The 12,838-nt window shown below is 32.5% G+C and overlaps 1 protein-coding gene across 3 annotated transcripts; it reads right to left on the reverse strand.

Annotated features, from left to right (window-relative positions):
- Nucleotides 1-1,869: 1,869 nt before the first annotated feature.
- On the reverse strand, nucleotides 1,870-10,599 carry LOC120091382. Of its 3 annotated transcripts, none has more exons than XM_039049383.1 (15): nucleotides 10,403-10,599; nucleotides 9,651-10,073; nucleotides 9,265-9,358; nucleotides 8,790-8,976; nucleotides 8,440-8,698; nucleotides 6,912-7,127; nucleotides 6,748-6,834; nucleotides 6,363-6,497; nucleotides 5,642-5,755; nucleotides 5,287-5,534; nucleotides 5,102-5,182; nucleotides 4,598-4,829; nucleotides 4,033-4,131; nucleotides 3,762-3,947; nucleotides 1,870-2,368 (listed from the first exon to the last, which is right to left on the reverse strand). In XM_039049383.1, exons 2-15 carry the CDS (start codon nucleotides 9,987-9,989, stop codon nucleotides 2,270-2,272), a joined length of 2,376 nt encoding a protein of 791 aa, XP_038905311.1. In that variant the 5' UTR covers nucleotides 9,990-10,073; nucleotides 10,403-10,599; the 3' UTR covers nucleotides 1,870-2,269. The 3 variants fall into 3 exon arrangements, with proteins under 3 accessions (XP_038905311.1, XP_038905313.1, XP_038905314.1); XM_039049385.1 differs by having other exon boundaries at nucleotides 10,327-10,599; XM_039049386.1 differs by lacking the exon at nucleotides 10,403-10,599 and adding an exon at nucleotides 10,351-10,365.
- Nucleotides 10,600-12,838: the final 2,239 nt, after the last annotated feature.

Below are 12,838 nucleotides of genomic sequence, written 5' to 3' on the forward strand. Positions count from 1 at the left end.
CTTTTTTATTTTTTACAGACTATGGTATTTGAACTTTTTCAAAAAAAAAAAAAAAAAAAAACAAAACAAAAACAAACAAACTACCAGTACTATATTATTTGGACCTCTACGAGATGAATTTCGAATTATCGAAAATTTATAAAAATAAAAAATTGAAATAAATTATTTAAATTAATAAATGAACTTTTTATTTTTTAAACAAGTTAAAATATTTATCATTTATATTATATTTACATTAGTAAATTTTGTTACTTATTTTTCATGTTTCATGAATTTGTTTACATTTCAATTGTTAATATCGAACCATTGTGATGTAGATATATCAATAAAAATATTGACATGCAAACTAAAATTTAATATTATACTCATATATGTGTCAAGTATTGCTGATATAAAAAAGTATTTTTAAGAAAAATTTTCCTAAATAGAAAAAATGTCAAACTATTTACAAAAATAGCAAAAAAAAATCATCGACTTATAGACTTCTATTAGCCTCTATCGGGATTTTAAACTTAGTTTCCCTTATTTTTCTATCAATAAAAATCCCCATATTTTTAATTACAGACTTTTAAGGGTAATTATTTTAAATGATAAAACTGCTTGAAATATTTTAAATATTATAAAATATCACTAAACGTGTCGCCTAATAGTCGTACATTATCGAGTTAAACTAAATTTATGGAAGCTTGACAATGTGACAAACATATTAAATAATTTGGCATTCTCATCAATTTCAAGTACCAAAATTAGGAACAAATATTTAAACTTTGAATTTTATGAAAAGTACTAAAGTATAGGAAATCGTCAGAAATAGTATATTGAAATTTTCATCTTATAAAACTGGCACCTTTTTTGAAATTTTGTTCAAACAGTTTTTCTCAGTATATGTCCAATGAGATCGACCATCGAATTTAGTTAAAAAATTAATATTTACTAACTCATTGATTGTTTTGTTTGGGTCTTCTCAATACATCTTGTACATAGAGATTCTACTAATTTAATCAACCGAAATTTTATACCAAATCTTATATATTTTCAATTTTTTTTCAAATTTGATTGTCTTCATCAAATATTATATCTAAATCTTACATAATTTTTTAAAACTTAGGCCAACTTTTCTTTTCACAATTATATGAATTTCTAAATTTCCAAATGAATTTACTAATGATTTTTTTTCAAAATGGAGGATTGCATTTTTATTTTTAAATTTTAGAAAAGAATAAATTTTGCAAAAATCTCGTTATTAATCTATCCGATAATTCACCAATCTCGCTGCTAATATGTCCAAGATTAATACCGAGATTTTATATATTTTCCATATCTTAACTATTTTTTTTAACAAAAGAATTTTTCCAAAAATTTAAAAATCAAAATGCAATCACTAAAGTCCATCTAAAAATTCATTTGAATAATTGGTAAATTGAATCGGAAATTAGAAATTGGGCTACAAATTTAAAAAATTACGTAAGAATTGGATATAATATTTGATAAAAATTTGAAAATATATAAGATTTGGTATAAGATTTCTACCTAATATTTGAAAAAAATTTGTATTCAATATGCTCGAGATATACCAAGAAGGTTCAAAGCAATTCATAAGTTAGGAAAAAATAATTTTTTAACTAAATCTCCAGTCGATCTTGTCCGAGATGGACAGACAAAAACTGTTTAAACGAATTTTAAAAAATGGTGCTAATTTTGTATGATGAAAAATTTAATATTTTTCCAAATACCTTGTTAGTTGAGTTAGGTTGCTGGCATACCGTTATTCACATTTTTTATTAACAAGATCATTCGCCCGCCCGCTCCCCCCACTTTACTTTTTCTTTCTTCTTTGGATGAAGATTTACAATTTTTAGAGGCCATCAATGAAATCAAATGCCATAAAATAGAGCAAGAACTTCTATTGCATTTCTTGATCATTCTTACTAAAAAAAATATAACAACCTGCTACAAAACAAAACAAATAAAAAAAAAAAAAAAAACAATGAATATATTGTGGGTGGGGATGTGAATGATGGTACAAAATCATATTATTCTCTGTGGTTCACATTTGATTAAAAAATTTATCAGAAGTTCGAAAAGAGATGTGAGCTCTCTGGGCAGTATCAAAGACGATGATGCAGTCTACTCGAGTTACTGTGCACAGTCATCTTCTAGATCGGGGACACCTGCAAGCAAAAAATAAGCTGCCATCTCGCCATCTTCTTTAACATCATGATGAATGCAGCGACATATTTGAGAATTGAAAGTATGTAGGACTAGCTTTTCAGTTGTTTTTTATTAGACATTCCTGGGGTAACCCGGACTGGTTCTTCGACTGAACATGACGCCTCCAAGGATCATTATGCAACTTGTAATGTAGAACCTAATCCAGACAACAATAGTTACAAGCCAAATAATGTCAACTATAGGTGGAAGCTGTATGATAATCCAGTAGAAAATTTAAGATCAAGAAATAAGCTCATATGAGCTGCAAAAGGTAAACAATATACAAATTATATAATCTGCAATAGTAGATAAAAAATTCCACATCAGCCACAAACTGGATAGATAAGACGTATGAGCAATCTCAGACTTCAACAACTGTAGTGTTGACTAGCGCCATTCCATAGGTGTATTTATAGCATTGTAATATCAAGTCTATCAGGTAACAGGAAAAACCACATTACTGGCCCTGAATATCTTTTCAAGTTATTTACACTTTGGCTAATCTTACGAGATGACAGTCTATTTTTAATCCAATATGAACATAAATACTTATTACAAAAGTTGTAACTTAGTTTGAGAATAAAAACAACTTAATTATTAATCTAAACAAAATTTCCAAACTTTTTGACTTATAGAAATATCCATCAATATCAATATTTTATCGATATATCCATAAAATTGAAATCTTGATATCGATATCTACATCAATATTTTAACCATTGGCTCAAAGTCCCTCTTATTCTTTCGCACATGTTTTGATACCAATAAATCGACAACTATATTACTAGAATTCGAGAAATAAAGTTTAAGTCTTTATGTAATATTATTTTTCGTCTTTTTTCTTTCATTGGTTCTTCAGATGACAGGATGGTGATACCCAGTTCATCAACGAGAGATTGAAAGAAAGTTTTAGCATGGAGTTTAATCAGAAGAGATCAAGTTGGAAAGAAGGGGTAAGATTTCCCTTTTTTTCTCTGTTCAGTCTGTTCCCTTAGGATACTGAGAGGAAGCTATCAAGAAAGTCTCTGAGAAGGGGTCTGATAGTAATGTCCTATGACTTCCAAACACCTCAAACAAAAGAGGAATTTTAGAAGTCTTCCTAATATAAGTCCCGAAGAGGAGGGCTTATATATAGTTTAAGATAAGATCATTTTTCCTATATATAGAGAGAGATGAATGATAGACTCATGGAATATAAGCATAATTTCAAAGGTTTTCAACTCTGCTCCATCTAGACACCAGATAGAGGCGTGTGTATACTCTTTTAGCCAGCAACTCGTTATATAGTTGTCCATTTCAACTTTTTGTAAGCCGGCCTGGCTTTTTCTAGCTGTTAAAAGGCCCTCCTGCAGGGTTCTTCTGAATTTTGAATTGTCTTCAAGATCCTCTGTTTTCTGAATGTTGATTGTTTTCTCATTCATTTCAAACTTATCCCTTCCCTTTATTTAGACAAAATACAAAACATATGGCCTGAAACCACAGGCATATTATATACCCAACATTTAATTACTAAAGCTTTTATCGTTTATCAGAAGAAAAATAAGAATTACCTGTAAAATTGTAGCCACAGCATCATCATCAATTAATTGAGAATATTCATCAGCCCAATCCTCCTGAAAACCGTAAACGGCTTTCTGTCTCTGAGCTTCCAACATCACAGCTTCACGATACATGAATCTCTGCCAGATTTTCCGCACATTTGACAGTTTGAATTCGATTTCCGATTCGTTAAATCCCTATAGAATCAAGATTCGTAAGCAAGATGATCTGACATTTCTTCAGTGTTACAACTTCATTCATAAGTTAAATTAAGAACTTTACCCTAAGAATGTTGATTAAATTTGGAATATCATCTTCTCCTATTCGAACAGCAAAACTCTCGTAGTTGAGCACATTTTCATATGGAAGGAAAATTCCATCCTGCAAAATAGAGAAGAGAAAAGGAGTCATAAAACATGGTTGTACACATTTGAAGAGAAGAAAGAGAAAGAGAATTGATGAAATATAATAAAGAAAAAAGAAAACAAGCAAAGTCAACCACATGAAATATAATAATTTCAAAGTGGCAAATAAAAGGACCTACAATTCCATGTAATAGTTTCAAATAACTTGACCAGACAATATACTTTAGTAGTTTATAAAGATGGAAAACATTCAAGTCAAGCATGGACATAAACCATATATATGCAACAAACATATCTGCAATAAATATTTGTACATGAGACCACAAGCCACATTTGATGTTTCCAGCCCAGTTTCTAGCATATTAGTTATTTTGGTATATGAGCGTCTAAAAAAACTTGGAATGAATAATAATCACTACGACATGACTAAATAGACCTCAATGTCTGATTCCACATCAGAAGAAATATTAGATGCAAGTTACCTGAATGATGACAGGAATGCATCCTTGCAAAATACTATCTTCCATACGCCCACTCCAACCATCACCAGGCATCACACCACAGAAAACAGAACTAGCTAAATCTTCATGATAATTTTCGGAACGTAATGGGGTAACAATAACATCTTCTGCATGTTGTTTCCCAAGCTTTCCTTCCTTGTTCGGGCTTGAACCGAATTCTTCTGCTACTTTTTGTCTAATACCCATACTATACCTGCATACAAACCAAGCTTTCATTAGGTCATTTGGGAAAATTTGAAAATATCCAATTCTTGGCAGCTCAATCCCCAAAGAACTTTTAACGGTGAATTGCAACTTGCAACGTTGTCCTTTTTTACATCAAAGCACCAAAGAGGTTTCCTTTTTTGTAGTCCTTCAAATATCACAATTTTAAAGAAAATATTTCTGTTGGTGCACAGTAGGAAAATTCTCCCCATATTCCAAAGGAATAAATTCAATATTGGAAATAACTATAATATATCTCACGTGGACTCTGGTCTTCCCTTTTCGTATGCTGGTCCAAGATTTCCATTGAAAAAGAAGAAAATCTTTCGCTCTTCACGTGGTCTGCAGATTATTGAGTTAAGAATTTATACTAACTCAGCTTTTTTACTGAAGCAAAAACGTCCAGAGAAAAGACTTAGATATTTAGAAGAATCAATGAACTGTACCTAGCCCAAAGTTTTTTGCTCATTCTACTCCCATCAGGACGTTTCCATGCAGGAACCACGAGATCTTTCTCGGGGTCAAAGCAAGGATGATTTCCTCTTCTGCCAGAAGGTATTTGATCCCAATTGTCCCCCCAATAAGCTGTGGTTGAATGGTTATGCTTAGAGTTTGTGTTACCCCAGTGAACCAACATCATGCTGTTCCATATCTCCTTGGGGGCATAGCAAGCACCTTCATCCCATGAAAAGAACTGCCTTCAGACATAAAATTGATAAATTAGTATAAACAAATGCTTACCCATTAGAAGATAAGTTCTATATGCGCAGAAAAACACACACTCACACACCAAACACGCACCCATATATGATCTCGTCCAGATGAACGATTCCAGTAAGGATACTGCTCAACAATGTGATCATGTGCCTTCTTGTAGAAATCCAGTGTTAGAAAGCTCCTCAAGCCCATGTAGTCCTGAAAAATAAATGCTCTTTGGGCATCAAACTACTTTCCTCAACTCAATGATATCATTACTTTAAGAGTAATTGATTCGTGACTGTATTTTCTGTATTATCCAGAACAATATTTATGTTTCTGTTCCATTTCTTTTTTCTACAAAAACAGGGCTTGTGAAGAAATATGCTGGGTCGACACCTATCGGCTCTGATCAAAGCTAGATGAGGAACTAACAGCAAATAGAATTATAAATCTTAAGTTGGATGTGGTGGATAATGATACCAAACATGTTTCTCATTTCTTGATGGTAAAGAACTGACATTTTTGTAACAACTTTATCATTCTCGCTTGTACCTATACATTCACCAGACAGGGTAGCCCCAAGCCATCACGTCTGGTATTCTATTTCATCACCTTCATTAATAAATTAAATATTTACTGTTTCATGGTTTTAGAGGAAAAAGACCAAGAACAATGGCAGATAATAGGACCTAAATTTCCATGAAGTTTCAAAGCGTTTGACCAGACTACTTCACTCCTCAGCAGTTTATTCAGGTCATACATAGACATAAACCAAATAGTGATATGCTAAACAGATCTGCAATAGATATTCGTACATGTCTACCTTCAAACTCAAGTGAGGAGCATCATCAGCCCGAGTTATGATGCATGAATCAAGAACTGGTACAAAAAAAAAATCTGCTTCTTCACCATTCAACGTTCGATGTGGACTAGCTAAGATGCTTTCATAGAAAGCCATCTACAAGGAGATAAGCACAAAAACTTTGTTATAACGTATCCTAAAGGATGACTAGGTTGGGCTATGTTCAAGCATTAAATAACCCATAATTTCAAAAGTTCAAGTAAACCATGTGAGACCTAACAAGTGAATTATCAATATTGAACCGAGGAAAAAATGATATCGCAAAGGTTTGAACATAAGAACAGTAACTCCGACAACCATATTAACTCACCACGTGACCCAAAACTTCTTATTTAAGAATTCATACCTCAGCACCATACAAATCCTCTGTCCACATTGTTGCATTCCTATGATCGTAGATTCTGTTAACACACTCAAACTTCCAGTGACGCCCCTGCAATACAAAATCAATACTTCATATGAAGTTTGTTTAAGGAATATGACTAGAGATAGAAAATTTCTCATCCAGACCTGAAGTAGTTGGCTGTTAAAACCTGGGGGCAAATCATAAATATATATCAAGGGCCTTTTTTTATTCACCATAGGCTTAAGATAAAAACTTCTTTCAGTAATATGCAAACGATCAGGTACATCAATTCGAGCCGGTAGTAGCCATTGAGGCCATTCCCTCACGGATGTTTGAACAGATGGAACACTGCAATCAACTCCATACCAGCCCTTGTTACACTGCAATACATGCCAAATTTAGCTTCGACATGAGAAGTGATAGATTATCCACAGATAATAATAACGTTAATAATATTAATGGACTTCCCTCTAGAAAATTAGGAGGAATTTGTTATAATTCCTTTTAACCCCAAGATGTTCATAAGTTTTCATGAAAATCATCTAATAAGTTTCAATGTATGGATTTCTACATCCATATATGCATGACGACACTACAACTACAACTATTTTCTCTAAGATAGATGGATATAAGAACTGGCTCACATGAAATGGCAATTCAATTGTTTTCAAGAATAAATATAAAATTTATCAGTGGCTTGTAACAACATTTGGATTAACTATTGTCCTAAGCATGTTCACGTGAGTTACGAATCAAGTATGTCCTTGGAACAAAGTAGAATAGTCGTATTGATAGAGATGATTAAGCTAAATGGAGGAGTTGGGTAGTCCTATCTAAACTTATAGACAATGAGAATTTGTAAGTACCTTGGAACAAAGTACAATAGACCTATTTGATAGAGATCATTCTCCAAGGGTTTGGAACTAAATGGAGAAGTTGGGTAGTCCTATTTAAACTTAAAAGTACAATTTCCATTAATCCAAAGCTAGTAGCTGGGTACTCTATTATAATCAGATGTAGTGTTTTAAAATACTCTTCCTAAATGTTCGTGAAACTTTACATGTATCCAAGTTGTTAGGGGATATTTGGGGCAAGAACTATCTTAAGACTATAATGATCACCTCTTACTGCAGTAAATACTATTTCAAAACCCTCAATTAGCTACAATCAACATTATTTCAAAACCTCTATTTACTGCAGTATTTACTATTTACTACAGTTTTTACTATTTTACATTCATCATTTTTTTATTCTTTACTAAAGTGTTTATTATTTCCTTCTCAAACTAAAATAGTTTATACCTCAAACACATACTATTATTACCCAAACTAAAATAATCAACACCCCAAACACAAACTATTATAACTCAACTATAATAAATTACGACTATAATAACCAACTTCTTGCTTCAAACGTCCCTTTAGAGTTTCAGATAGTTTCAATGTGATTCTCCCAAGTTCCTCATCTAACATAGAAATAGGGAAAAATAAATTAATGATAATAATACCAATAACAATACTTTAAAAAATAATAATAATAATAATAATAACAATTAAAAAAAAACAAAAAAACAAAAAAACAGAACATAAAGAGGAAGACGTTGAACACCCCCCCCAAAAAAAAAAAAAGAAAAAGGAAAAGAAAAATATTAAACACGTACAACAAAATAGAAGTCAATACATAGGAAATTACCTGACAAAACCCCCCCATACAATGCCCATGTCCAGAGCATTGATTGATACAGGTGCAAGATACAGGTATTTCACAGAACCGCCCGAGTGAACAGTCAAATTTGCAGTCACATTCTTCTTTAAATTGCACCTTTGAAGCATATGCTTCAGCTGGGTCTACATTGCACCATCCTGGTTTGCTTCCATTCGTGGTGAAAATACTATCCAAATCAGCTTTTGTCCAATCAGTAATTTTCGGAGCATTTGGTTCAGAGGATGGCCTAAAGCAGACACCACGACATCATCAAATAAAGCAAAAAATATTCATCTAAAAGAAGACACATTTCAGTTCAAGAATATGGCTATTGTTACCTCATTTGAAAACCACATGCCTCAGCTACTGGACGATTTGGATATTTTGTGCCCTCCCCACAAAAACACATCGCTCTTGTTGTGTCACAATAAGCAGGGCAAATTGAGACAATCCATGGCCCATATGGTTCCCCTTCTGAACCAGGATGGTTGCATTCTAAATGCACCTTCTCAGAGCATCCTTCACCTGTTGCAATAGCAGTTTGTGCACGAATGAAGATAATAAGTCAAATTACTGATGGAAATTCAATCAAAAGACACAGTTCAATCAAACTTGAGCCCAAACCAAAGTTGTATTCTTCTTCTTGTTTGTTAAAAGAATAGATTAAATACATCTCATGACACTTAATGTCAATATTCTGAAACTGTGCATAAGAAGAAAAGTCTCAAAAAAATTTTGACTATCACTCTTGCAGATTCTCAAGAAAACTGATGAATATCCATGAAATAGAGAAAAGGCAGATATAAAACTAACCACTATATCCATGAAAGCACCGACATTGTCCCAATTCATAATTACAAACACCTTGCCCACTACAGTCATTTTTGCAACCACTGCCACCAACTAACTGCCAGAAGAGATTTATTTAGTTACAAAGAGATCAATGTCACACAGCTGACAGCAGAAGTCAAATAACTTTCCATAAAAATCTGTAAAGAAACTTAGTTATGCAGCAAGCGAGCAGTTACCATTAGATATTATTTGAAACCTAGTTTAAGAGAAAAATGAAGAAGTTGGTGTTACATTTTGCCTATCATCCCCATTTGAAAAGAATGTTGAATTAAACAATGAAACAAAAAGCATGTTAAGCAAAACCAGAGGGTGAATTATAGAGGTAACTTTTCTCAATTTTTCACTACCTCAACAATCTGGAGTTCGTTAGTATTGGCATCACAACCAGAAAGCCACCGGCCGATATGAGACTTCCATGGTGCACCATGATAAACAACTGCATGGTGAGAATCGGGAGGAAACTTATGATTCAAATCAATGGATGGACCTGGATCTTCTTTGGCATGGTTATTATAGGCTTCAGTAGACAAATTAACAGCAAAACCAGAGTTTGGAAATCGCCTTAAGTTATCCAAAGAAGGCACCAAAGGAAAGAAGAACAAATGAACCACAGTAATCAATCCAATTATAGAAGCAATTGATGCCCCAAGAGACCATGAGCAATTCCATTTCTGAGCAAATGCCATGATCTCAGTCTCCTCCTAACAGTGTCTGTACAATTTACATGAAATCAAAGCAACCTTTCCACCCTGAGTCAAGTTCCCAAGTACCTAAAAGAAAAGAAAAACCAGCAAAACAGGATTAAACCCCTATTCCAAAGTCCAATACCATGAACTTCAAAGTGCAGCTGTAGGTATCATATATCTTTCTACCCACAAGAGAAAACAAACATCAAAATCTAATTTCTGCCATGAAATAAACCTTACACAAGCCATAAAAATCAAGACCCAATTAATGAAATACACTAACAAAATCAATCCCCAAATATTTTCACTACCCCATATACCAATTCTTCACAATTACCAGTGTGAGTTGACCAGAATATACCATTGATTTCAGAACTCGAAAATGGAAGAGTACAGGAACAAAGAAGAAGTACCCGAACCAGAGGGTCGGAATTAGAAGACGCCAAGTAGAAAAATTCAACGACAGATCGAGATTTCTTTGTGACAGAGTTGCAATTAAATAACATCGTGCGATTCTGGGCTTTTGCTGGCAAACCCAGATACAAAAATCTCAGCCATTATATAAAGAATGAGCAAATGAATAGAAAAAGAATCTGACACCCGATGAAGAAACCGCCAAAGGGTGGCCCTGAAGACGAAAGTTTGAATAGCATTAAATATACCGACGGTAAAAATTAAGGTACTGTTCTTACAGATTTGTTTTTTATTTTTTAAATTAAGAAAATGACCTTTGTTTAATTTTGTATTTCGTTGAAAATCGAGGTGGTGCGTAAGCCCGTTGACCGTTGGGCATTGGATTTGTCCTTTGTGGGGATTATTTTCTAATTATGTATTAATATCTAAATCTTTCTTAGGTTAAAGTTTTTAATATCAAAATTCCTTATTTAAAAAAAAAATTATTAAAATTCTATTTTGGTGTGCCAATCTTAAAATTTTTCTTATCTGGTAGGTAGATTTTAAAGGAAAATATGTAATGACCATGATTGAAAAATATTGTTTGTGAACTTTCTATTTTAATCATTTTTAAAATTGCAAAACTACCTAGAACAAATGTATGGTATGAAAATTTGAATCTTTAAGAGAAACATTACATGTATACTTGAACTGTGGTGACATGAAATTATTGTAATTAAATCATTTTCATAATTAACATAGAGGTAGAGGAGATCGAATTAATATCTTTTGATTGAGTGTATATATTTTAGGTCGGTTGAGTTATGTTCCTTTAAAAGAAATAAATCATATACTTTATAACTTTATTAATGGTTGCTTTTGTTAATGATTAGTGGTTGGATTTAATTAAAATAACGTTCTAAGTTTAGAAGAAAAAAGGGGTGTTTTAGAGTTTAGAAGGTTTGAATGATGAGTTTAATTTTGAACAATTTTGTAAATTCAATAAATTTATTTCTTATGTTAAAAAAATAAATTTATTTCTAGAACTAAACAGTTGTGTGTTGTAGTGTAACAAATTCAATTCATTATTGGTTTTTACTTTTTTTCTTTCACTTGGTATGTGTTCTCTCCTCTTTTGGCAAGACTTTTTAAGGGTTGATTGAAAAACTAAAGGTACTTATTGAAATAAATGAAGTAAAAAGAATAGTTTTGAGAAAAATTTAAGAAGAATGAGTGATTTTTTTGTCTTTTTGAAATACCACGGAGGCAGGAGAGCGAAAGAGATGCATTCTGACGAGATGGTTAAAAAAAATCTCAAAGTGCGTCTCTTAAGGAGACGTATTCTTGAGAAGTTGAATTAAAAAAAAAAACACTGCAAATGGCACTAACACTGAGTTAATGCTCGATGAGATTCCTGACGCTAATGTGACATTGAGGACTATGATATCCAATGTATTCAAAATCATGTTTTTTATACATGCATCTTCTTCATTTTTTTAACTCCCCTTTCTTCATTCACGTCTTCATCAACACATATTCCTCCTCTCCTCCACCTCTTTTAAAACTTCTTCAATTTAGATCCAACAAACTACTCCATTTTTCATTTTTGAGAATCTTCTTCGGTGAAACACTTCTTCGATAAATTTGATGCAACATTTTTCTTTACGTAAGTGATGATATATTTTTCTTTTATATTAGTTACAATATCATTTTTCTTTTTATGTAAGTTATATTATTATTTCTTTTATGTAAGGTATACAATTTTTCTTATTTCATTATAAACTAACGTGATTTTCTATTGAATTTTTAAATTATTACTCATATGTTTATTGTTGGGATTATTCACAATCTTTCGAAGGTTATGTGGCTAGTTATTTACTTTTAATCGAAATGAAATACTTTATTGTTTACATTGTTCTAATACATTCTCTAAAAAATATTTGAACAGCAACCAAAAAAACTACATAAGTGAGTGGGACAAGTGGTTGTGAAACTGAAACTCAAGGTTAAATATATATTTGCAGATGGAGGCCAATCATCAAATCTGAGGCCATAGTGATTGTTGACACTATGGACTTAAAAGTTCCTAGAATAAAAAACTGACTAATCAAATTCATATACGTTGAATCAAATGTCACGAATGTTGCTACGTCGTGGTAGAATCACTATCCTGTAAGCAAATACGACGGGACCTCAGTGCTAATCGCTTAAGTTGGTTGCTCCCCAAAATTAACGCAACCTCCAAATTTAGGCGTGCACTCACTGGAAAAAATGACTAGAATAGAAGAAAATGTTACTCAGAACAATAGAAATGAAGTGGAGAATGATGAATAATTTGTTGTGTGTCCTCTTCACAAATTTGAAGAAAATTATATAGAGGAGGAGGGAAGGACACCAACAGACGGGACGGGTGGAAACGGAACGCTCCATTAACGGACGGAAACCAACGGTCAGAA

Source organism: Benincasa hispida, chromosome 11 (genome assembly GCF_009727055.1).
Source record: "Benincasa hispida cultivar B227 chromosome 11, ASM972705v1, whole genome shotgun sequence".
In the NCBI taxonomy this organism is placed as follows: Eukaryota; Viridiplantae; Streptophyta; class Magnoliopsida; order Cucurbitales; family Cucurbitaceae; genus Benincasa; species Benincasa hispida.